This window comes from Lepidochelys kempii, chromosome 26 (genome assembly GCF_965140265.1).
Source record: "Lepidochelys kempii isolate rLepKem1 chromosome 26, rLepKem1.hap2, whole genome shotgun sequence".
Taxonomy (NCBI): Eukaryota; Metazoa; Chordata; order Testudines; family Cheloniidae; genus Lepidochelys; species Lepidochelys kempii.
This window is the reverse complement of record NC_133281.1, coordinates 10,369,577-10,395,980: the sequence shown is the minus strand read 5'-3', so window position 1 is coordinate 10,395,980 and position 26,404 is coordinate 10,369,577. Positions and strand designations below refer to the sequence as shown.

General features: G+C 46.9%; 1 protein-coding gene across 7 annotated transcripts in view; it reads left to right on the top strand.

Annotated features, from left to right (window-relative positions):
- Window positions 1-23,582, top strand: part of RASSF2 (Ras association domain family member 2) — a 55,598-nt gene extending 32,016 nt beyond the window's left edge. For 2 of the 7 annotated variants that reach the window (XM_073324772.1, XM_073324773.1), the window contains exons 6-11: window positions 466-626; window positions 1,010-1,111; window positions 2,299-2,350; window positions 2,932-3,053; window positions 7,650-7,747; window positions 10,061-13,881. In XM_073324772.1, the coding sequence (XP_073180873.1) occupies window positions 466-626; window positions 1,010-1,111; window positions 2,299-2,350; window positions 2,932-3,053; window positions 7,650-7,747; window positions 10,061-10,130 (605 nt within the window). In that variant the 3' untranslated portion in view covers window positions 10,131-13,881. The other 5 variants (XR_012156252.1, XR_012156251.1, XR_012156253.1 and 2 more) reach the window with 5 other exon arrangements.
- Window positions 23,583-26,404: the final 2,822 nt, after the last annotated feature.

Below are 26,404 nucleotides of genomic sequence, written 5' to 3'. Positions count from 1 at the left end.
GGAGTATATTCATGGGAGTTTCATATCTAAGACAGGGGATGTAATGATCTCACTCTGCTCGGCACTGGTGAGGCCTCAGCTGGAGGACTGTGTCTGGTTTTGGGTGCCACGTTTTGGGAAAGATGTGGACAAACTAGAGAGAGTCCAGACGAGAGCAACAAAAAAGCTGTTAAGAACAAGTTGGATAAACACTTGTCCGGGATGATCTAGGTTTACTTGGTCCTGCCGCAGTGTAAGTCGGACAAGATGACCTCTTGAGGTCTTTGTACCGTGGCAGTGCCTAGTAGCCCCAGTCATGGACCAGGACCCCATTGTGCTGGGTGCTGTACAAACACAGAACAAGGAGATGGTCCCTCCCCCAAAGAGCTGACCATCTAAGTAGTAATGACACACGTTTCTCCAATGGTATCTCCTTTTACACATGTGAGTCTCTTGTTTGAAAGCCATTCTTACTCTTCATTTCAGATGTCGGAGACTTAAAACCCCAGCAAGAGGAAACTCCACAGCTGATGCGGACCCGGAGCGACGTGGGAGTCCGTCGCAGGGGGAATTTCCGCACCCCAAGTGAACAGCGGCGGATCAAACGCCATCGGTTTTCCATCAACGGGCATTTCTACAATCACAAAGTAAGGACCCTGAGCCCAGACAGAGCATGTAGTTGCTTTCGAAGTGCCAGAAAATAACTTGAATAGCAGATGAAAAAGAAAGTGTCACTACTCAAATGTCAGCACTGATTATGTGGCTGAAGCGTATCTTTGTAGTGTGTTCCTGCTTTTTGGGATCTTGGCTGGGTCCCCAAAATCCATCCATGTACAGTAAGCCTGGACTCCCGCGAATTCCTCAAAATAGGGTTTAAATGGGACCTGAAAAGGGCCTAGACCTTGGGCTGAGGAGAGCATTGGAGTGAACTTTGCCCGGGTCAGGGAGGGGACGTGTTTGTGAGGAAAATTACTGATGCATGTTGTGCCTATCGTAATTGAAATCCTTTACGTGTCTTTTCCATCCCTAGACATCTGTGTTCACACCAGCCTATGGCTCAGTCACTAATGTCAGGATAAACAGCACAATGACCACTTCTCAAGCTCTCAAACTGCTGCTCAATAAATTTAAGGCAAGTTTTATCCCAATTTACTCTCTCCGTTAAACCGTCTCATTGAACTCCTATCATTTAAGTTGCTTTTTTAGTTCAACAAGGTCTTTGTATCAGAGAATTCGAGCCAAGCAAAGTCAGAAGTGAACCATTGCTTGGAGAAAGCAGGGTTTCTTGTGCCTAAAGCAGGGAGGTGGATTCTGCTTCCCGCTTTTGGGAGGGGTTTTGTCCGGAGCAGGACAGCCTAGTGAACAGAGCACTGGAGGGGGAGTCAGGAAACCAGAACTCTATTTTCGGAGCCGCTGCTGACCTGTTGAGTGACTTGAGTCAAGTCGCTTCCCCTGTCTGTGTCTCTATTTCCCCTTGCACCCTTTGTCTACTTAGACTGTAAGCTTTCTGGGGCAGAGACGTTTATTATATGCCTGTACAGTGCCTAGCACGATGGGGCCCTGTTCACTAGATGTTACCATAATAAAGCAAAAGCAGGGATGGACAATCATTTTCACAAGGGGGCCACTCCACGAATTTTGCTAAGTGGTCACAGGCCGCACGTTTCTACTATATTAATGGAGGGGATGCAGGGTCTGGGAGGGAGTTTGGGTGCAGAAGGGGGTTCTGACCTGGGGTGGGAGGGGGTGCGATGTGCAGGCTCCCGGAAGTGGCTGCAGCCGGCTGCTGCTGGCACGTTTCTGCTTGCCCCTTGTGGGTAGAGGGGCAGTGGGTCTCCATGTGCTGCCTCTGCCTGCAAGCACCACCCCTGCAGCTCCCATTGGCCAGGGGTGCAGGGAGACGTGCCAGCAGCAGCCGGCCGGTTGTGGGGCACGGCAGGCAGGCAGCCTGCCTGAGTGCCCCGTTGTGCTGTGGGACTTTTAGCGGTCCGGAGATCGCGAGAGGGCAGCCAAAGAGCCTGGCGGGCTGGACAGAAATGTCAGAAGGGCCAGATCCGGCCCGCGGGATGTATTTTGCCCACCCCTGAGCTGAAGGAATGCTGGGCTCTGTTCCCAGCTCTACCCTGTTTATTAACCCATCTACTAAATGGCTAGAATTCTTGCCTGAAGCCAAAAGCATATTGTGGAGAATTGTCTCTTCTCAAGTACTTGCAAGTCCTTGGATGCAAGGTGTTATGAAAATGCAAAGTGTTTCTTTTTTCAAAAAGTAATCTAGCTGCCTTTTGATACTTTGACATCTTCCTTTTTTCCTGTGTTCAGATTGAGAACTCGGCTGATGAATTTGCATTGTATATTGTCCACACCAGCGGAGGTAAGTCTGGAAGAAATCCTCCAGTTGTAATGGTTTAGAGTAACTTGGCTTAACTGGTGACCTCTGCTGTGTATCTTTAAGGCAGTGATTCTCAGCCAGGGGTACACATACCCCTGCAGGTACGCAGAGGTCTTCGGGGGGGTACATCACCTCCTCGAGATATTTGCCTAGTTTTAGAACAGGCTACGTAAAAAGGACTAGCAAAGTCAGTACAAACAAAAATTTCATACAGACAATGATCTGTTTATGCTGCGTTATAGACTCTACACTGCAACGTAAGTACAATATTTGTATTCCAATTGACTTATTTTATAATTGTTTGGTAACAATGGGAAAGTCAGACATTTTTCCGTTAAAGTGTACTGTGGCACTTTGTTGTGTATTTGTCTTATTTTTGTAAGCCAGTGGTTTTTAAGTGAGGTGAAACTTGGGGGTACGCAGGACCAATCAGACTCCGGAAAGGGGTACAGTCATCCGGAAAGGTTACGAGATACTGCCAAGATTAAAAATAGTATCTTCTGCTTTGTCTGCATGGTCTGTTTTCTAATTGCTGTCCTATATATTGGGGGGGGCCCTTGCAGAAAAACAGAAATTGAAGGCTACAGATTACCCACTGATTGCCCGCATTCTGCAGGGGCCGTGTGAACAGGTCTCCAAGGTCTTCCTGATGGAGAAGGACCAAGTTGAAGAAGTCACCTATGATGTGAGTGTCTTTGAGTGGAGCGCCAAATGCTGTTAAGCTTTAGGAGCCTGTGTGAAGGTGCAGAACTCTTCTGCTGACTCACCCTGGAGGCAGGTTAAATGGGTCTCATAATAGCCAGCCCAGGAATATAAAAAACGGGGTGTCTGAAAGAAGAGGGAGGGACAGGCAGCCTTGCAGGGAAAAGACATAAAACAGCTAGTTTGGGTGAGAAGGCTTATGTTCTCAAGTACAGTCCTGCTTCGGAGATATGCTATTTCAATAAGTGGGTGTGGGAATGTTCATATATATTGTCATTGAATGCATATGCTGTGTTAGGAGCAGAGTGGAAATCCTCCCTTTGACAGAGAGAGGCACTGCAAATGCTAAAAATGCACAACTTGCTCAGTGGAAAATGCAGATCTGGTGTTCAGCTGTGCGTGAAGTTCCCCATCTCTCGCCTTCTAGCATGCGTGTCTGCAATTTTCATGTTGCTGCCTCTGGATTGGAACATGGTGTTACTCTTAGTGTTCACAGGAGGAAATAGGGGACCCCATAATCTGTAACTGAGAGTGGGGGGGGGAAGGAAGGTTAAGAGAGCAGAAAGTTATGACCGAGTGGAATCTGGCCAAGATGCTACATAAAATGCTCTTGCGAAAAGCGCTGTGAGATCGCAAGTGTTCTGGCCCTGTTTTGCATTTTGCCTCTGATGCGGCAGGACAGGGAAATAATGCTCTGCAGCATTAGGAGAAAAGATCACTTCCTGCTTGCCTCAACAAACATTGAAAGCATTGTTAATAAGCCTACGGAGAAGACCTATAGAATTTTAAAACTAAACTATGCTAATAGCCTATTAGCAGGGAGATAGTTTACAGGATGGCTTTAAAAATTCAAGAGAGGATCTTTCTTTATGGGAATATCTAGGGTTTCTTTAAGGGTAACTGCAGTTCAACCTTATTGTCTATTTCAATTGTGGGATGAGCTTAAGGGACCCAAATATGATGGTAGTTGGGTGTTGTAGGGCAAAACTTTAATTTTGGGACGTTTTCAGTGGGTGTGACATTTCCCAGGTTACCCAGGGCTGTAAGGCACCTCACTATCACCTGCCCTTAGCTTGAGGGGAGCCTTGTCTGTGTCTGCTACCCAACTCCACCAGCCTCAGCAACACAAGGAGTCCTCTCTCAGCCTCCACAGGCCTTGCTGTGTGCTCTCTCTACAGGATAGCGATGGGCACACTCCACCCCCCACCCCGGCCCTGAAAGCATCTCCCTGGAGCATCCAGCCCCTGGTCCGCTGGACACTCGCAGTATTCCCAGAGTTGCTGCTTCCAAAGAAGCAGTAACCCCCATCTTATCAGTTTCACCTCAGAGCACCACTCTGCTTTACTCACGCACTCAGATATGTTGGTAGTGAAAACAGGTACAAGTCAGTGTAACAAAGCATACGAATTCAAGTGATAGCAAGTAGAAGTGTGGGAAACAAATGATTGCCTATAAATAAAATTGTAACATGCATTCTAGAGTCTGGACTTAATTAACAAGATACTCTCATGTCTAAAGCATTGCCTGGCACTGCTATGCAGCCAGGGATGGCTGTGATCTTCTGTTGTGAAGTGGACAATATGCGGTACAAGAAGGGTTACCACTGGCAGGTATTTGACTGGCATGGCTGTTTTGTTGTTGTTGTTGTTTTTTAATGGATATGCCAATTGCCAGAAAAATAATTTAATCAGCCAGGGCTTTTTTTTTAACATGGATCTAAAGACTTGCATTATTATCACAATACACTGGGATAGCTACTGTTAAAAGTTTCTGTGTCCAGCTAAAGATGCTGCAGGGTTCACAATTCCGCGGTTTAAGCGGTAATCGATCAAAACTGTTGAAAATACAGCAGCTGTCTGCCCATCAACACGCAAGCGTGTCATGCACGGGCATGAGAGAGGGTTTGAGTTACACAGGAGTGAGGAGACATGAGATGTTCTCAATCTTATCTGTATATGATGTCTCTCTAGATACTGTAAGTGGCTGTTGGGTGGGGAGATGGGTTTGTGGGGTTGCCTTGTGGGTGGGGAGGCAGTGGGTTTGCCTTTGTGTGGGGAGTGCCTTTTTTTTTTTTTTTTTTGCATTTCAAAGGTGGTAACCCTAAGTATACCTAGGACCAGACAGGGAGATAGCATGTTCCTTTTAGGCAAGAGGTAGATGCTTATTTCCTCATGACCTGCCTTACCTTAAGAGCATCATTTTCAGCATAGATGCATAACTTCTTAAATATCTTCCTTATGTACATTTTTGTCAGGATTGTAATGACCAGTGGGCTACTGACTCTTGGTAGAGACATCCCATGAGCTCTAATACGTGTCCACGGAGGTCCCTGTAAAATGATGCACCCAGAGCGTCCGCAGCCAGTTGGCATCAAGAGGCCCATAGGTCATAGTGGGTCCCGGGAGACTAAATCCAGTTAGGTGCTTCTGAAAATTTTACCCTAAGTCCCTTTAAGATCCATTTTGAAAATATCAGCCTTCATCTCTCTGGGACCTTTTTGATAAGGGGTGAAATTCCCAAATAGTAGCCAAACCCGATTTAATCTACATTCATCGCTGTAGTGGATGATGGCAGAGTCCATGGAGAAGATTTTCTTATCAAGTTCCCTTATCAACACCCCATCTCTACATTGCCCTACTCCTTAATGATTGGGTTGTAGGGCTGATTGGGAATGCTTGAGGACATGTTTTTTGTCACACGGCGCAGGTTCATCGGAATTCAAAACAGTTCATGGGAAAGGGTTGATTTTGATAAATTTCCCACTTGGAAAACTTTCTGAAAAGCTTTGGAATTGCTGAAATGTCCCATTTTGACTTTTTTTTGACATGAAAAAGCTGTTTTTTAATTCAAAAGCTTTTTTTTTGTTTAAAAATTTGACATAAAAAGTAATAAAAATATACAAGTTGAAATCTAAACATTTTGAAATGTAACTTTTTAACCTGATCACAGAGTTTTTGGAGGTCTGTCTTATTGGTTTTGGTTTTTAGTTTCTCGTTCATGAAAATTTTTGAGACTGGAACTTCTTATCCCTTTTCGGGATGGTAAAAACAGGCACTCTTTGGATGAATAAATCACCCGGATCTGTCTGGCTATGCCACTGACTTCTATCTCTTACCCTAGTTTAGAGCGTCGAGAGCCAGATCATGTGACCAGATTTTAGTTCTTCCGCATTTGATCAATAATCATTACAACTTCTCATTTCTATCATGTCCCTTGACATAATCCATTGTTTCTAAGGAGAGAAATCAATGCTCAGAGCAAATTGCTATTTTCTGCCATCTGGTGGATAATAGAGTGTAATCCTATTGCAACTGGATTCCCTGTTTCTCGTCACTTTTAATTTCAGCAAACAGGAGAGAAAGTCAGCAGAGTTCAGGGTAGAGTGTTTTATATCAATTGATGGAACTTAGCAGGTTTGACTTCCTCCGTAGACACACAGACATTAGGATCAGTGCGCACGTACTGGAGAGAGGTTCGAGTTCGCTCCAGAATTGGGATGAGCCTGTAAAGCCAAAATTATTGGTGAAGGTCTCTTCACTACCTGATTTACTTTCTGCTAATACAAATCCACTGTAAGTGGAATGGATATAAAAGATATTTTCATTTAGAGTTACAGGGATCTATTCTGCTCACGAAAGCTTATGCTCTAATAAATTGGTTAGTCTCTAAGGTGCCACAAGTACTCCTTTTCTTTTTGCGAATACAGACTAACACGGCTGTTACTCTGAAACTGGTGTAGCTGAAAGCAGGATACTGGCCCCTGTAGTTCAGAAAAAACAGGAATTTCTGTTTTGCCTTTAGCTTCAGTAATTGTTGAATAAAACATATTTAATCCTCTTGTTTAAGGAAACTGCCATTGTTTGTTTGTCTAGATTTCCTCTCGCATCGTACCATAGGATCATTCTATTCTTGAAATATTTTGTGTCCAATTGCAAAGACCCTTTAGCGGGGTATTCCCAGATGTCAACATTTTCCCAACACTGGTGTTGCCGCCTTCCTTGCAAATGCGCAAACGGCTACCGCATTGAGTTACATTGTATAGAATGGAAGGAAACTCGCATCACAAGGCAGCATCCTGTGAAAGGAGTACGGTGAAACCTGGGATCAGTGGTTGATCAGAAGAAGCTATAGACTCACTGGCATGTGATGCCTGGATGTAATAGAGGGCAAGCGGTGTTTAGCCTAAGGAGTTACATGGGGTGCCTGTGATTTGCTCACTTCGGGTGGGACTTTTGGAGGTACCAAGAGTTAGCTTAACTCTCCTACCACTGACGTCACTGGAAGTGTGATCAGTTGTAAAGCTAGTCACTCCCTGTGCACAAGGGCTATATGACACTGAAGTTCTGCTCTTTGAGAGCTTAAGTGATAGACTTGTGCTAACTCTCTCCGCCCCAGGAGGCGGGGGGGGATTTCACCGTCTGTGCGTCAGCTTATCAACCTTGAACTGGGGCAACGCTGCCCTGGGGGGGCAGTAATGAGGTTTAAATGCCCTGAAAGCACTTTCAGATCTACTGATGACAGGAATTTGTTTGGTAGTGCTCCGTCCACTGTGTTCTCTTATTTTTTCCTTTCAACGCAGGTTGCTCAGTACATCAAATTTGAAATGCCAGTTCTTAAAAGCTTCATCCAGAAGCTCCAAGAAGAAGAAGACCGTGAAGTGAAGAAACTCATGCACAAGTAAGTGGTCCCTTTTCAAGTGAAAATAGTCCCATGGGCTTCTTCCACTAATGCCTTTGGCCAAGATTTGTCACAGGCAAGTGCTTAAAGATATCATGACGTTAGGAGCCTGTGGGTTGTCGGGCCTGGTGTTTGGAGCAGGGGTCAAGCCAGGGGTCCGAGTCAGAAACCAGAAGTCAGGCGGAAGGTCGGAATCAGGACTCTCGTTGGAAATCGTAGCCATAGTCAGGAGATGAGCCAAGGAACGGAGTCGGGGTGCGAAGCAGGGAACAAGAGCACGGTCCGTGAAGCAACAGGCCAGGTGCTGCCAAATTGGACAGACAGCTTCCTGAAAGTTCTGCTGTGCTTAAATAGTGTGCCTGGACCAATCCGAGGTCATGAGGGGTGCAGCCAGTCGGGTCTTCCTTGGGTGGACTTTCTGTGCCGTGGCTGCTGGATGGTAGGGCGGAAGCCTCAGTCACCCAGAGCCCTGCAGACCTGGGGTTTAGTCCTCCGGATCCGTATACCTGAATCCATACTTGTGCACCTAAATAAGTGGCCCGATGTGCAGAGCTTCTGAACTGCTATCCTCTCCCTCTCAGATTAAAGGGAGTTACTGGTCACTGGGTACTTGGGGAGGGGAAAGGCAAGCCATACAATCAGGTGCCTATATGGGCGTAACTGCCTAAAGTTAGGCACCTGCTTGCGAAAAGTTTGGTTCCCCCAATATTCAACCTTCTCTGTGTAATTCTGTGGGGAAGCGGAAGACCACTGATATTGCATGTAGCCCATTCTTGAATTGTGGCAACAGGGGCTTCCTGGCCCCTTCCATTTTAATAATGATGATGCTGATAAATGGTTTTGACAGTACTCTGCACCTTTTTGATCCCCGTGCTTCACCGCACTTCAGATACAGCCACTGCTGGGGTGGAATGCAGAGACCGGATACCAGAGTAGATGGTCTGTTCCAATGCAGCATTTCCTCTGTCTTTTTAATGAATTATTTCACAGCACCTCCAAGCGTGCTGGGTGCTTCAGAGAGCTTACAATGTGATTGTCTGTCTGTCCTCAGTGGATGTGAACAGTTGGTTTCAGACTTCGAACACGCTACCTTTTTAGCTGCAGCCTTGGGGCAAATCTACACCATGGCGCTACGTTGGCACAGCTGCATTGACCTAAGCAGTAGTGTAGACCAGCCCAAAGAGTGTCTAGGAGGGTGAACTCTAATTATTCTTTGTGTCCTTCGACATCCCAGCAGTGCTGCTAGGTCTCTTGCGGGGACCCTGGCAGCAGGAACAAGTGAACTGAGAGGCATGAAGGCACAGTTGCTCCCTGACTGAGCACCTGGCGCGTGATGACGTGCCGTGGAAATCTTTTTCGCTGCTATTCCTTGCAGGGAAATTGACGTGGATGAAAAGGCTCCATTTCTGGGAGTTTCAATTAGAGGCATCATTCGTACATGTCCCCATAAATAATGCAGGGTGGGTGTAGGAGGAAGCGTTCTGTCTTCTATTTTCATAATATGGCTAAATGTGCCAGCTAAGTCGTGTGTTTAAGAAGTCCCTGGCAAGCTCAACCCTCCTTGTTGCCCGTGGTTAAACAGATGGGACCTTGGGAGAGGTCTGTCTGGTTAGACATTGGGCCTGGGGACAAGGTTTGCTGTGAAGCTCAAAGCAGGCTTGTCTGAGGTTCCCAAACTCTTCCTGTAAGTTTGGGCTGACACATGGCTTTGTATTGCTTTGGTTTGTGGCTCTGGCTACCTCAGAGGCCTGTGCCTCTCCTCATGCTTACCGGACAATTGAGAATATCTTGGGCTGTTGGCCCATAGATTTACAAGAACATAAGAATGGCCACACTGGGTCAGACCATTGGTCCATCTAGTCCAGTGTCCTGTCTTCTGACAGTGGCCAGTGCCAGGTGCTCCAGAGGGAATGAACAGAACAGGGAATCATCAAGTGATCCATCCCCTGTCGCTCATTCTCAGCTTCTGGCAAACAGAGGCAAGGGACACCATCCCTGTCCATCTTGGCTAATAGCCATTGATGGGCCTATCCTCCATGAACTTACCTAGTTCTTTGTTTAACCCTGTTATAGTGTGTTTTAATAGCTGCGGGCAGGGTGTTAGAGTAGAAGGCTCTTGACTCATGGAAATTGGCTCCTCCACTCCCTTGCCCTGTCAGAGTCTAAGTTCAAAGACCTTCAGGGCCTATTGTGAAGCTCATATGGGTGGGTTTCTCCTGTTGGGTGTGGAGTTATAGTATTGTTGACAATTTTATCAAGGTACCTAGATTTTTCGGGCTCCGCTCTAACGAGGCTTGCTTTTTCTTTCTTTAGATACACAGTCCTCCGGTTAATGATAGAACGGAGACTAGAAGAGATTTCTGAGAGCCCAGCAACGATCTAAAGTTCTCCTCAGTGCTCTGCTACAGCCTTGAGTCAGACGTGATAGGTCTCTTTAAGAATCTCTGTTTACACAAAGAACGGAATGAAAAGAAGATGCACTCTATTCTGGGAACCAAACCTGACCGCAAAACCCTGCAGAGATTGAATGTGTGTCCTGTACCTACTCAGCAGACATGGATGTGTGAGAGTCAATGGACTCCTTCTGCAGAAGGAACATCTTCCAGTAATTTTCTTTTTCCCCCCTCAAAGTGATTTGCAGAATGCAAGGATTCGGCATGTGTGTCTTAACCCGTCCCCCCGCCCGCTCCTTCAGAAGCCATTTCAGAACTGCCATGCCCAGCATTCACAAAGAGGAGAGTTGACCTTGCTGGCATGTTGAAAGAAGGCTCTTGGGATATGTCTGTGTGCTTTGACCTGCAGCGTCTGTACTGAAGAAGCAGTTGCTTTGAGAAGAGTGGCTCATGCTCCTTTGCCTCTCTCCTAATGCCATTACGAGATGCTTATCCATGCTTGAGCGCTGATGTGACTATGCGTAGGTTTTTCATGTCTGTCTGCAAAAGAGAGAACAAAACTCATGTCCACTGAAGCTAGTAAACCAGCTTCTGCCGTGCCCACGCACTTAGAAAATTCTAGTTTGTGTGAATGCTCCAGACCAGTCCCAGAGCTAGTAGCCACTTCGCTGCAATAACTCCTGCCAACCTCCACTCGTGCCAGAATGTTGTGCGTTATGAAGTGTGTTTTGATGGCAAGATCAATGTTCTGTGTAGCTTTTTTCCCATACAGGACAGTCCTCTTTGTTCTTTATTTTTCCTGTTCAGAGCGTTCTCAGAGTGCAACCACAAAAGATATACTTTTTTTCCCCCTGCATGGTACTGGTGGGATATCAGTCTTGTGGTCTCATGCTCGACCCTTCCTGCCTTGTTCTTCTCCTCCTGCCAGCACAGGCTTTCTGTGCTCCTGCAAGTGGTCTCTGGGCTCCTCCAGGGTGTTACCGTCTGGCCTGAGGCACGTGGTCAGAGTGGTACGTTGACGACTATTCCACGGAGCAGTGGCATGTGGGAAGGAGCAAGCAGGGCTCCCCTGACTGATGCTTGGCTCCTCGCTTTCGTCTGTGGGTCACCAAGTGTATCTCTGCCCTGCAGCTAGAGGTGTCCTTCCCCAGCTCGGGGAGAAGTACACGTGCTAGATTTGATGGAGCGAGCGCGCCAAAAGTAGCAGAATAGCTGCAGCAGCAGGACACGCTAGCCACCTGAGTTCAGTCCCATCCGAGACCCTAGGTAAGGACTTGGGCTGCTAGCCCATGACACAGCTTGTACCACTGTAGCCGCACCATTCTGTTTAGCGCACGAGCCGGGTCAGAGCTAGCGTGTGTCCATCTGCCTGCGCTGGAAATCCCAGTGACGATCTCCCCAAAGTGAGGAGGAGACCGAAGAATCGCGGGAGCAGGAAGTGGCGGCCCTCAGAGGGCTGGTGGGAGACAGACAGCAGCCGGAAAGGAAGAGATGCACCTGGACAGCTGTGTCCTCCAACCTAGATGCTGGCACGAGATCTCTTGGGAGGACTGGTGGGGTGGGGGCAGATGTTCCGGAAGTCGGTTCAATTATAACCGTCACCTATTGGTGGTTTGGGCTGCTCCGTCCTTGAGAGCTTGGAGTCTGTCGGTCGTGGTGCAGAGTTAGGCCAGGGCAGCTTCTGGGGGTGGGGGCAGAGGAAGGTTAAGTGACGGATTTTGAGAGTGAGGCTTGTGGGCCTGATCCTGCAAGGTGCTGAGTTCTCTCAACATGCAGTAGGCCTGATTCTCCCCTCTCTGGCATAAATCAGGAGTAACTCTGAAGTCAGTGGAGCCCTGCTTCAGTAACCGTTGGTTGGTAGGTTTGGTGTATGGGTGTTGGTGGCCTGTGATATACAGCAGGTCTAAGTAGATGATTTGGTGGTTCCATCTGGCCTTAAACTCGATGACTCTGTGACCAGCCTAAAAAAGGGTATCAAGAGGCGAATTTGCTGAGCTAAGCACCTTGCAAGAGCAGGCTGTCAAAGTCAACTAGGACTGGGTGTGTCCATGATCTACTCCTCTTGTGTGATACTCTCACGTGGTTGTCACAAGGAATAAAGGGAGCTGAGACGTGGCAGTTCCATGCAGCTTGACATCAAATATTTGTATAGATTCTGATGCATCTGCCGGAGGAATGTTTTGAGGGGGGCGGGTAACATTTATGTTCCGAAAGTGCCTCAGAGACTTAGGAGCTTCTAGAAAACTTGCCTCAGAACCAGTTTGAAGAAAGACCCTTGATTGGTTCACACCTGTGATTAAAAACTCTTGATCCATAAACGCTTCCTCAAGCAAGGGAAACCGACTCACACCAGCCGACTGTCTTTGCCTAGAGCTATATCGAGCGATTCCTCTGTTGCAGGACATGGGCTGGGGCTGTTGATTGGAGAGTGGCGAGTTGTCACTGGATTTTTAATCTCTGCAAGCAACAACAATAGCACCATTATCTCCACACTCCAACTAGTTTGACAAGGACAGTATGGCAGTAGCTTTTCAGATCCTGATGTCTTAAATTCAGCTGATTGTCTCTAAGTAGTGTTTACCGTCTCCACTGTGTGTGTGTGTGTGTGTCTGTTTTGTTGTGGGTTTTTTGTATGATGGATGTAAAGCACAATGGAGCTTGTAAGGCTCCCAGCTTGGGTGTAAGTGGCATCCTTCCATTTGGCTCAACAGGGAGACCTGCTTCCTGGTTCAAAGCCTAGCTGGGGTGACATGGGACACTTATTCTCGGAATCCAACCCAAACTTGATCTTCAGTCATTCATATCTGCGTTGGCAGAGCCCGTAACAGGAAGTCCTGCTTTTAAATGATGGCCTCAAAGATTAATCTAATGCTAGTCTTGAGTGAACAGAGAAACTGGCAGTGCGGTGAGCAGACTTCCAAGCATGCCCTAAATTAACGAAGTCTCTCTGTTCTCCTTGATTGGCTTAGGACCAGGGCTGAGCACGAGTTCTATGGGGCCTTTTATTTCTTTGAAGATGTGCAGTATACTGCTAGCGTTTCTCGGATGAACGTTGAGCCCTAAGGTGTTCAGCTGTCCATAGATGCCCTGGGGAAATAGGTCCCAGCAGGTCAATGTGAGAGGATGACAATGGTTCTGATACTGTTTAGGAGAATGGATTTGGTTTTATTTTAAATGGGGACTTCGATACAACGGTGTCTGTCTCTCTCTTTACTTTCTTTGCTCTTGGCGTTCATGGCTGTGGTGTGATCTGTACGACGTGGTTCACTCCTGTCTCTCTGGGCTTGTGTAATGCCCTCAGTAAGGTCACACAAGAAGTAGGAGCCGAGTTTCCAGAAGGGCGACCGGAACACCTCCATCACACGGGCTCTGCATTGCTGTGACCCGCTGCCTGTTGGTGGCTTTATGCTTTGTGTCTTAATCTAGAATAGGTTTCAATCTGTGGGCAAATAGTGTTTAATATTTTAGAGCTTCTGTAGCAGTCAGGGATCTACATAAAGCGTGTAACAAAACCAGCGAGACAGAGAGAAGGGGAGTGGATGTCCCAGAGCACTGGGATAAGGAGCCTTTCATCTCTGCGCTGCCTTTTTCTTTTTCTTTTTCTTTTTTTTTTTTTTGAAGCTGGTTAAAATTTTTTTTTCTAATTTTTCCTGAAAACTTTCACAGAAACCCCTGACTTTTCCTTTTTTTTTTATTTTTTTTTACTTTAATTCTTGCAACTCCCCCCTGCCCCGTTCTTTTGAGCCACTCTAGTTAGCTCAGATCTAAGTCAGGATGGATGCTGTTGTTCACTGATGGCTGTTGAGTGGCCCTCGGGGAGAGGAATGCGTTGTGATCTTGCTCATGAACTGGGGCTGAGGGCACTAAACCCAACGCCGGAGTGGGTGCTAACGACCCTCTCATGCTGGGAGGCTCGGCAGAGAAGCGAAGCGCTGAATAGGCCCCGGAGTCAGAACCCTTGCTTGGAAGAGGGCAGCCCAGAGGTCATGGTTTTGAGGCACGTCGCCACAGCAGCCTTGGGGAAGCGTATACTGCCCCTGTTTAGGCCGTGTCTGTTTAACCAGTCTCCGGGGCTGTCACGTGGGCGGTGGGTCAGCATGTGCGTGAGGTAGGGTGACCAGATAGCAAGCGGGGGTAGGGGGTAATTGGCACCTATGCAAGACCAAGCCCCAAATATCAGGACTGTCCCTGTAAAATCGGAACATCTGGTCACCCTAGCTTGAGGCCCACTTACCTCAGCATTCAAAGTTATGCCCGTGCTTTCCTGCACAGAGGCCTCCAGCGTCTTTTACCAGCACTCAGTTCACACACGCAGTGTTAAGATGCTTCCTTGCCCACCTCTCCCCCCCCCCCACATAATTAAAGGCACAAAACGGTAACGTGCAACAAAATGACTTGACTAACTAAAAGCAAGCACATTTCTATTGTAAGAATTAAAAAGAGAGGGGAGACTGTTTAGGTTGGTTTCAGTGACTTTAGAAATAAATATTGCTCTTAGATTGCATGGCTTCTGCTGAAAATAAAAGAAGTTTGCAATTGAGTGTCCATTGGGCTTTCTATGGGAGAACTGCCCATCCGTGTGGTTTGCTTCTTTTCAACTTGTATCTGGCCGTGTCACCCTTCTTTTTCCCCCCCTCCCGCTTCTCATTTGCACTAGTTCTATTGTGGAATGGAAAAAAAAAAATGAAGAAGAATATGATGTGAATCTCTCTCATCGACACAACATGCCAAATATCGCCCAGGGAAATAGTTTTCAAGAGCGAGTTTCTCTTGGAAGACATTGTTCTAAAGAAACTCAAGCCAGCACAATGACCGTATGAAGAGTTGCAACTCGCGGTTCCGATCAGCGTGGTTTGGGGAGGTTACTCCACACCTGTTTCGGGATCATGTAGCACAGAACCAACTATTTGTGAATTGGTTGGTGTCTCTTTTTTTTTTATTTTTTGAGTCAGCTTTGTACATTTTTTTTTTTTTTTGGGTGAATGAATAAGTCTAGGCTAACTTTACCCATGTGAATAGGGTGAAGAGAGAGAGCTTTGTAATATCTGTTGCTAATGTCTGTCTATATTAGGGGCTTGCGCTAAGGCATATTTCTCTTATCTTTCAACACGTGGCCAGAGTGCCAAATGGTGCTTGTCCCACTGCAGTTTTTGCCAGTACCAGCACCATTTTGCGCTGCTGCAATATTTTGGGGGGGGGTGTGCAAATTTCCCTAACTTAGACTGGCCCTTGCATTGCTCCTTGTTGAGGCGCTCATTGAAGGCAATGGGAGTCTTTTCAAGGCCTTTGGTGTGCACAAGTTCAGACTCGGAGAGCCATTGCAAACGTGGATGCTGGGCTTCTCCTGTTGCTTTGCCACAAAAACTGAAAACCAGTTCTTGGTTGCCCTGCACCTCATGTGGTTGCTCTCCCCAGCACAGTTCTGACCTGGTGTGGGGAAATAAATTCTGATCACCAAGATCTGTTTGCAAATGGGGAACGAATGGGGCAATACCGCATCGTGGTGACTAAAAGAATGAGCAGCAATTGGGATTATGCCAATGACAGATGTGTAGAGACCGGGGCAATGCTGGAACCGTTTTCCCAACCCTCCCTGAGCTTTACAAATTCGTATAATCGTGAACCCAGATCCAAATCTAAAACCACTACTGGGTTTTCCCCCACATCCCTAGCTGAGCTGCAGTTTCTGAGCCTCAATTACCACCTGCAATTTCTGCTTTAGCATTGACATAAGTAGAACATCTGTGTAAATCTCTCTCATTCTGGAGTGAAACTAGCAATATCTCTTTGTATGTCGTTAACGCGAACTAAAATTTGTGGCGATTTTCTTCCTCGAGTTTTTGTAGTGTAACTTTTTGTAGTTTTTGGTTTTTTTTATGGTACCTTTTTTACACAGATCTGTCTAGCATTTGTGTTACTGAAAGTATTGTAAAGTGACATGCTTTTTATGTACTTTGACAATGCCTCATTTATTAACGAGAAAAGCTTATGTAACAATTCAATACGTTATCAAAGCACACGAGTTAGATCCTTTTTGTTTTTTAAATAAAGCACTTTGCAGATAGAAATGCTACTGAGATTGCTGAATTTGTGTGTATTTGTTTTCTTAGAGCTGACGGTGGAGAGGAGACAGGACTAAGTTGAACAAGCAAGTGTTAAAGCAGGGAAAAGGTTTCTCACGGTGAGAATAACCCCAGTTGGGGAGTGCCAGTGGAGCTGCCTTTCACCAACTAAGCATCTGGTGCATGATGCCTCAATTAGGCTCAAGGGGGTTGCATCCCAAAACTTTCCGCACTGGCATAGACCAAAGGCTCATTTCATAGTGACCTAGGCAGCATTTGATCTTAGTCAGTTGTCTCTTGTTGGCCTTTTGGCTATCTGCCTCAGTACTGGACTCTTCAGATGTTTATCTTCCAGATGGCAAAATTCACCCCTTTGTAGAGGTGGCTGCAGAGTGTCCGTGCATCACTTAAGTCCCACTTTAAAATTTACTTTGAGGTCTTATCTAAGACTACCCCCTTTACCTAGGGCTGTATTTCCTTCAGAGTACTGAACTGTGCTGTTTGGTACTAAGTGGGGCGGGGATTCCTTCCTGACCCCGATATCACTTTATGCCCTGAAGCATGAGGCTTGGTCTTCTGGGGGGAAGGTTATCCTGCCTAGTGTCTCTGCAGATGATGATAACCTGGTAAATGGACAAGACTTGTATAGGATTATCTTCCTCCGTAACCTTGTCGAGAGCCTGTGTGGTGGATTCCATCCTCTTCCCAGTGACTAAGCATCTGCACTGAAACATGCCTGTCTGACACCACACCTCTGGAAAGTGAGGCTGCATCCTGCAAAGCTAACCTGCAGCCCTTCATGCAAAGGCCACAAGTGAATGACTGAAGGCCCAACAGAGAGAGTCTGCAGAGTGTCTCTAACAGTAACCATTCCAAAGATAGCACGTGGCTTTAACATAGTCCTCACTGGGCAGGATGTGATGAGTGATGTCAGCTCCATTTGTTAGTCAGGGTTAGCTGATGGGGAATCCTAGTCCTGTAGAGTCGCTGATGCTTTATCACCAGCACACATGCAGAATGCAGCACTTTGGAAGTTCTCCCTCAGCAGATGATTTCCCTGCAGGGAATCAAGCTGTCTCTTACTGCCCCAGCAACAAGTAAGTGAAGCTATTTTCTTTGTCTGATCTAACATTTTATTTTCACATGCTCCTGGTTTGATTGCATTTCTTGGACTTTTAAATACAGGAAGGTCTAAGTCTTGGTTATTGTTCTTGTCTTGCACACTGGTGTGCAGACATGCTAACCTGTTTGTATCTATTACTTCCTAAGCATTCAAATAAAGAGCATGTGAAGGAAAAATTGCAGCAGATGACTGGGTTTAAATGCCTTCAAATAGCAGAAATAAAGGGGACTGGGTGGGGAAGGATAGAACTGAGGGACTAGGCTGGTGGGGATCCTAGAAGCAGCAGAGATGGGGTAGATAAAGTGCGGATTGCAAGGCTGTGGCATTCCAAGATTTGCCTCTTGGAACATATGCAACTCAGCCTAGATCCTATGATGTGAAGAGTACAGAGCTCTGCTCTGACTTGGATACACTTGAGTGTTTTCTCATGAGATGAGCCACGCACCTTTATTCTGTTTGCTTAAATGAGGAGGCAGAGTGTGAAATGACATCTGGCACGGGGAGCTGACAGTAGATGGGAAATAAACAATTTGCCTTAATGTCAGCATTGTCTTTCTGTCAGAGAACTGCATACATGGTTGACTGCAATGCTGTTCAGATGCCATGGGGATGGGCATGTCATAAACACCCAGCTGGACTCTCTGCTGATCTAGATCTGTAAGCGCCGCTCGACAGGAACTCGGCAGAGCCCTGGTGTTGCTCAAAAAGTGTTTAGCTGTGTTTGCAGGATCAGCGTCTCTAATATATACTAAATAAAGCAGATCTCTTCCCCTCTCCCCCCCAGATCTGCTCTGGATGAGCTTTTATACATTTTGTTTTTCATTCCCTATATTTATTAAATGGGCTTTCTGATGGCTATCCTCACACAGATCTTTGCACCCAGATTGCTGACTTAAATGCTATGTCTGCTCTTCCATTGAAGAGCATGGAACCACGTGTGCATGGGGCTTTTCAAAAGTGCTTTGTAAACATTGAGTGTGTGGTCAGTGCTCGCCAGGGCAGTGCTTGGATGGTGATGGCTCAGCAATTATGCCCAACGGATTTTGTTTGGTCAGCTTACGGGGAGAAGGTTCTGCTGTGTCACGGGTGCTATGCAAGTTACTGCAGCTCACCCTGTGAACAGCAGGATGACGAGTGGTTCTGGTGATTTTAATACTCAAAGGGCATTGTCCAAATAACAAGACTATGGGAATCCCTTGATTGATGCCGGTTGTCTTTCCATTGACTCACTGGTTCTGACGGTCCCAGTTTCAGGCCAGATATAACCAGACCTCCCCTTTTAAATAATTGTGGGCACAACTTTGCTCTGAAATTTTTGTCCAGCTGTGTTGTAGGTCATCAGCAGATGAACTTTGATATAGCACTCAAGTGTATATAAACTTTATCTCCTCTTTAAGATGACCCCGTAGATAGCAAACCTCTTTAATATTACTTGCATTAAGGTTTGCACTGAGGGGCCTCAACAGTGATTGGATCCTCGTTGCGCTAGGTGCTGTACTATACGAGAGTCCCTTCCTGGAGGAGCTAGATGGATGAGACAGACAAAGAGTGGGAGGGGAAAGAGAGGCACAAAGCCTGGCCGGAGGTCACACAGCAGCGCTAGGAACAGAACTCGGGTCTGTTGAAGCCAAAGTACAGACCGGTGGGCTAGGTATCAATGCACCATTCTTTGTAGCATTCCCTGTGGTGAATCCGGGGCTCACTTCCCTCCCTCGTGTACCTGTTGCAGGTGTGGCAGGATGAGGAGAACCCTGAAGGCCTGGTACTGGATAATCATGCTCGTGCTCGCTGTCTTCAGTGAGGCTGCATTTTGCCGAAGAGGAGGAGGAAGAAGAAGCGGAGGAGGAGGAAGCGGGAAAAATGGAGGAGGAAGCGGAGGGAGGCGCGGAGGGTTCCAGGCCCTCCCGAAGAGCAGCAGCAGCCAGAGCAAAGAGAGCAGCCCCAGGGGTGGGGTGAAGATGGCCGGAGCAGCTGCCGCTGGGGCTGCCGTTGGGTACGGCCTGGGCGCTCTTGGGAGGTCTCGCCACTCCCGTGTAGGCCATGGCGCTTCAGGAGGAAGGCAGGTGCCACTGAGTGGCCAGGGCCATTCCAACTGGTCACACCCCCTCACTGAAGGAGAGTTCTACAACCGGGCCCCGAAGGATGCTGAAGGCCTCACTGCCCTGCTTCTGTCTCCAATTGGGTGCTGCCTTAGTATTCTCCTTAGGGGCTGAACAGTGCCCCCCGCCCCAGTAAGTTAAGCAATGAGGAAGAGAGAGAGGTTATAGCCGTGCACCTCTTTAATGCTGGACTCGTCTAATCTGCGTGTAGGTAAACCCAGGGTGCTGTGTCGAGAGCTGGGCGAACCCCTTTCGAGGCTGGGCCACAATGGGTTTGCTATTGTTTATTATTTTTTGTACAGTTGTAGCTGGCTGGCGGGAGTGGAACTACAGCGAGGGCTGGAGGTCAGATGGAACCAACTTTCCACCCCAGTGTGCTAAAATTTAACCCTCTAGGCAAGGCAGAGGTCTAATGGGTTTGGGAGTATTCGCATACAGTTGAAGCTAGACACATGCATAATGAGGGCATTGGTGGTGAATGGTGCAACAATGTATGAGGCCCTTCATCTTCGCCAATGGCGATCTGAAACAAAAATTCCTATTCTGCTGCGTGATAGGGTGAACTGGAAGAAAATCCAGTGAAAGGCATAGAATTACACTGCAGGTGCGTGTGAAGGTGAAAGCAGGCCCCTCCAAGCCCTGTGCATCCAGTGTGACGATAGATCTGATCCCCAGTTGTAGCCCGGACCCTATTGTGCTAGGCACTAAACAAAAAGCTGGTCCCTGCCCCAAATTGCTTACAATCTAAGTATTGAACAAGAGACGGTATAGAACATCTGGAGACCGACAGCCATCTAACACTGTTCGCTTTCTCTCTCGGATGTTCTCCCTAGTCTTGCTCTAAGGCAAAGAGCTGGACTTCATGAAGCAGAGTCACCTTCCCCACTGTCAATAACCCTTCAGTTTTTGCGGGGGAACAGAACCACAACACCATCACAAAGGAGCAAGCTGTGGGCTGGTGCTGATTTTTTGCAAGTCTTTTTAGATCAGCTTTTGGCTTGACAAAATCCAGGCCAGCTGTTGGGGTTTTTTGGGAGGGGGGGCCTCTGGATCCAAGGATCCAGCCTCTTGTTCTTCAAAGTTCAGCTTAATTACTTAAATTAAAACCCAGTCCTGACAAAGCCTGGTGTCTAGTTAGAGACTGGATTTGATAGGCCTTGGGCTTCCACAGGCCATAGGCCCCCTAGAAAATTCAGCCATGGTTCTTGAAACCCTCTAGTGCCTTCTAATTCTAATAAACAGAGCTCACTACAGCCACTAGGCCTTTTGTGCCACTTATTCCATGATCTTTTATTAAATTGCTTTGTTTCAATAAAGCTCTAAAAACGAGACCTCAGCTGATTAATTGAAAACTGTCAGGAACTCTCCAACAGCACAGTCAGCCAGGGCACCATGCCAGGATCCAAGGGCCTGTTCATAGCTTCCATACATATAACTACTCCCAAGCATCTGAGAATCTCAGTTAAGGATCAGGGCCGCAGGGCATGAGGTGTAGCACAGACACGTGAAGCCTCACAAACTCCATAAAAGATAGCAGTGGATGAAACCCCCGCAGTGGGTAGGGGTGGGTGGGTTAGCAGGATAAGATAATAAAACTGAATTTAGCGCACAACAAAAAGCAAAAGTCCCAGCTTCCCCCCTCTGCTAGTCTAATTAAACGTTGGAGCTGGCTGCTATCATTCAAAATTTCTGGGAACCTTTCCAAAAGTCTTCATGACATTTTTCAAGTTCTCTGAACCAGCTCTTGTTAATAAATATACCATTGAAGAAAAACGTGTAAACCCCTGAACACTGCATCTTCCCTCTCCAGGTCTGGCTGAGCCCCCACAAGGGCGTGCGTTAATTACAGCTCTCCACAGGCAAGGATGTCTTTATTTTATTTTTTTTTAGTTCGGGCTGTAGTGACTCATGCTTTGAACACCAGAGGTTCCCAGTTGAATTCCCAGTGTCCTCCAAAAGGGCGATTAGCACAACTGTGCACAGCCGTTCTAGGTGCTGCTATTTTCTTTGACATGATTAGAACTGGCTTAGTTTTTTTCTTGCCCCTCATCCTGCACTTCCATATTTTTACAAGGCTCTATAAGTAGGGCCTTACCAAATTCATGCCCATGAAAAATGTGTCCCGGACCATGAAATCTGGTCTCCCCCTGTGAAATCTGTATAGTGCAGGGTAAAAGCACACAAAAGACCAGATTTCATGGGGGGAGAGCAATGTTTCTCAAATTGGAGGTCCTGACCCAAAAGGGAGTTGCGGGGGGGAGGGGAGGGTCACAAGGTTATGGTCGGGGGTTGCGGTATTGCTACCCTTACCTCTGTGCCGCCTTAGGAGCGGGGCGGCCGGAGAGCAGTGGCTGTTGGCCAGGCACCCGGCTCTAAACACAGCGCCCCTCCCGCAGCAGCGCAGAAGTCAGGGTAGCAATACCATACCATGCCATCCTGACTTCTGCGCTGCTGCTGACAGCGACTCTGCCTTGGGAGCTAGGCTCCTGGCCAGCAGCCGCCGCTCTCCAGCTGCTACCCTGCTCTGAAGGCAGCGTCCCTGCCAGCAGCAGTGCGGAAGTAAGGGTAGCAGTACAATACACTTGCGACCCCCGCCCCCGAGTCTTTTTTGGGTCAGGACTCGTACAATTGCAATAGCTGAAATCATGAAATTTACGGTTTTAAAAATCCTAGGACCATGAAATTGACCAAAATGGACCGTGAATTTGGGAGCGCCCTACCTATAAGCCACATTTGGCTCCCAGGGTATGCTTTAAGGGTGGAGATCCGCCCTATGGAGCACATAGGGCCCAGGAGTATCTTTCACCCAGGTGTTCGTAAAGCAATGTCCAGGCAAGCAGGCCAAAGAACTTCCACTCAAAAGTTGCTCACCCCTTAAGGAATGATGTGCACAAAGGAAAGAATCTGTTGTGGCACGAGTGTGCATCCCTTTTTTGCATTCGCCAGGCAAAAACCTAGCCCCCTTCAAAGAATGTGCATGGATCCCATTCAGCAAGAAGCATTCCCCCCCCACCCCAAGAAGTGAAACACTAGCTGGACTCCAGCCTATGTGGCCTATGAGCATGTTGCCATGATGGCTTTGATGCCGTGCCAGCGTGGGGCTGTGCTGACTTAGGATGAGGCAGCTTATTGCCTCGCAAAGCAGTGTCACAATTGGAACATCACACCCAATATGTCACCACAATTATTCTGTAGCTCTCCCTGCATTTACTCTGTGTCAATACCTCCCAGCTCTTTGTGGGTTGGGAACTATTGTGTTAAAGTAGTCGACACAAAGGACTCATCTGATAGCTAGAAACGCAGGGCTGTTTCCTAATTACTTGGCAGTAGATACATTGGCCTTTTTGAACGACTCCACTCTCAGAAATGTACACAGGATTATGGGACAGCCTGTCTTTGGTGGGAGGACAATACTGCTTTTAATCCATTGCTCGATACCAAAGAGTACTATCAAGGGCTGCATGATCTGGAAGGCTGGAACCTTCCAAGACAGACTCCTGGCTCACTCCTTGATTACTTCTATGGGCTTGGGCAAGTCACTTTACCTTGCTGTGCCTCCATTTTCCCATCTGTAAAATGGGGACGCTAAGATTGACCCACTTTGCAGAGGTACTTGGGAGGATTCTTTTAAAAAGTGCATTGAAGAGGAAAAAAAACCCTTCATAAGGGCTATGTATGTGTGTTACTGCTTTCCACCAGCCTTAGTATTTGGCCATAGCTTAGCAAACAATTACAATGATGGTTCTGAAAAATTATAAAATGGGTGAGAAACGTTAACCTGTAAAATAGACAGCGTAATCCAGAGAACTGGGAGCCAGGCAGCCTCAGGTTCAGATTCAGCCTTGTCAATGACTCCCTGCCTGGCCTCAGGTGAGTCATATCTCCATTTGTAAAATGGGTAATAATACCTCGGCACCCATCTCACAGGGCTGTTGTGCGGATGAATTAGCTAATGGTTAAATCGCGCTTTCAACAGAGCGGGTGCTACGAAGCCACCGATTTGCTGTATTGTAGGTTTGGTGCGCTGACTTGTGTCATGCGGTTAGATTTTACATTTTAAAAAAAAGGTGAGAGCTTCGACTGTAAACAAATGGGTGGGTTCAGAGACATGTGAGAGAAAAGCCCTAAGCTGCAACCTGTAATAAAGTTTTGCCTTGAGATGCTCTGTCTCTTACCTTTACTGTTCTAACCTCATCTCTTCCCCATCCCACCGCATTCTACTGCCCTGGAACAGAACTTCTGCACTGAGGGTTTGCTGCTGACTTCTTTGCATTCAGCTGATGGCAGATGCCTCTGTTTGACCCCCATACACGCACCCAGGGCCAGGCATGAGGTTAATACACCGCTGAAGTCCCTAAAGCAAAGGTATGTGGGATTTGACTCAGTGTTGTGCTGGCTGAGTGTGAACAGAGGGCATCTGGTCACATACCTGACACCTCCCTGCCTGTCTTCTACCGCTGTGTGCAAATACATCAAGCACCAAATCATACAACTCTTTTAACTTGCACACCTAGGCGCAAGCCCCCTTACAAGCAGGTGTCTCTTATCTCTTCTCATTAGTCAGTGATTTGATAGTTCCAGGTGAGACTTGTTAGCTTTCTCCAGCAGAAGCCTTCCCTGACATTTTTTAACTCTAACAGCTTGGCAGAGGAAGGCAAACAACCCCAGACAGCCAATTCAGCATTTGTCTATCCTTCCTTTGAGAAAGGGCTAACCTGAGGCTTCCTGAAAAGTCCTTCTGAACTCAGGGGGAGCCCTTAATAATAATGTTTGTCCCTGAGTTCTGTATTATCTCCCCTTCTGAGTTATCCATGCGCTAGGAGGAAAGAGCCATTCAGAAATGCTTGATTAGCCAAGGTATGAGACCCACCCCTGCTAAAAGCAAAGAGAGGGAGGAAAAACTAAGCAAACAAAAACCCTGGCTAACTCAGAGAAGACATGTATTCAGACCTGGTCATCTTCCTCCAGGAGGTAAGTCTCAACTCATGATTTTTAACCTGAGCTTTGTAGGCGGGCTGATGCCCTTGCCACTCGCCCTTCTATTATAGTGTTCAGAAACTGCCTGGAAGATACAATGATGCATCTACCACTGCTACAGAGACTTATTAAAGGTGCGTCTGCTTAATGAGTAGCCCAAATTAGGGTTTATTTTCTATTAACTCTGTCACGAGGCTGCTTTGAGGCTGAGAGGTGACTGCGAAGAGGGGTGGTTAATGCTGTGTTTGGGGTGAGGGAAATCTAGCCAGGAGTTCTGGACCCCTGATTTTTCAAGCTACCATACGTGACAGATCCCTGTCCAAGTTGGTGGGGTCTGCCTGTGCTTTGTGACTTACAGGGTCGTGGTCAGGTATATCACTTGCTGGTGGAATCTTGACTCTGTTCAGCATGGAGAGGTGCTATCCAAGCTAAAATAGAGGCCTCATTCAGCTATGGAAGAGCGAGGTAGATTCAATTCTGCATTGAACAGGGCCAGCAAAATTCTGACTGCAGCATCTTCCTCCTTGGTGAAGAGGACTGGTTAATACTCGGAGCCTGAGCTGGGGTTGTAGCAACGACTTTTAGAAAAAGAAGCCTTGCATTGCCATCTTCCAGATGCTTTCACTCATAAATTAGTGAGACCTCATGCAATCCTTTGGAGATACAGGTATGATACATCACAAACAAGGCAAGCTGAGGCCAAGAGGTACGGGTGGGAGCTTTGTATAGCTTGTCAAAGTTTGACTCAGACTCACAATTTATCAGACCACTCTGTTTTATTAGCAAAGCTGCTCTGCTAATACATTTAGAAGTGAGCCCCCCGAGTGGGGCTTGTGTCTCTTAATTTATACAGTTTTTTGGAGAACAAGTTACAGAGACGTTACAGACAAAAGAAGAAAAAGATTTTAGTCACCACCCTTCGAGATCCCTGAGACCAGTCACGTATCTTCAATTACCTGCCACCCTTAACAATCTCCTTTAACAGCTTCCAGTTAACTTAACTAATTGCCCTTCACACCTTCCATTCTGATGCCTGCTTCTTAGAGGTGCTGGCTCTATCTTAATTGCTTCTCCATTCAAAAGCTAACTGTCCCTACGTGGGCTCCCTCAGATACTTTGTAACATGTTTTGGCATGCCCTCTCGTATACAATGTATCCAGCATGTCCCCTTATACAACCTTATACTTCCACAAGCTGTAACAGTAGGAATGTGGGATTTCGTTCCCAGTCCTACGTTCAGACCACTGCATGATTCCAAAAGTCTGTGAACTGCACAGATCTGTGGTTCGATCCTGGAGCCTGTGCAGGTGCAGTACAATTTCAATCAGCATTTCATTGGCTGAAGAACTGAGCCCATGGTATGAACGTCAGCGTGAGAATACATGTGGAACTCCAGGATTGCCCTCTTCCGGTCACTTGGGTGCCTACCACTACACTCCAAAGCAGCAGAGAGATTTTTAGGCTAAATAAATATTACCAGGCTGTGGTGTGTAGCCAAGAGCAAAAACTGACGCAAGATGTTGAGTGTACAGCTGAAGATACCTGAAAGGGGCTTGATTTTCAGAGGGCTGATGGGCATCATACCCTGAAAATTGAGCTCCTTTAAGGTGTTTCAATTTGGGCACCCAAAAGTGAATGACCCAAAATTGCTTTCCACTTCTGACAATCTTGCATCATGTCAGGGGCTGGGGGTAGGGAGAGAAACGCACTGAGCTTTTCTTAAAAGCTGCAAAGACCAGATTTTAAACAACTACTTGTTGGTGATAATAACAATATAAAAGCTTTTCTTCAGATTTCGCTGACTTACTTGAAACAGTCTGTTTTGACATTTTCCTCCTGCTTTCCTCTTTGTGGCTTGACGGCTGCTGATGTGACGCTGTATTGAAAGAGTGCTTTAAAAAACAAACTAACTATAAAACAAAACAAAAACCCTGACAAATCCCTCCCACTAGATTTGCCAGAAGCTGGGAATGGGCGACAGGGGATGGATCACTTGATGATTC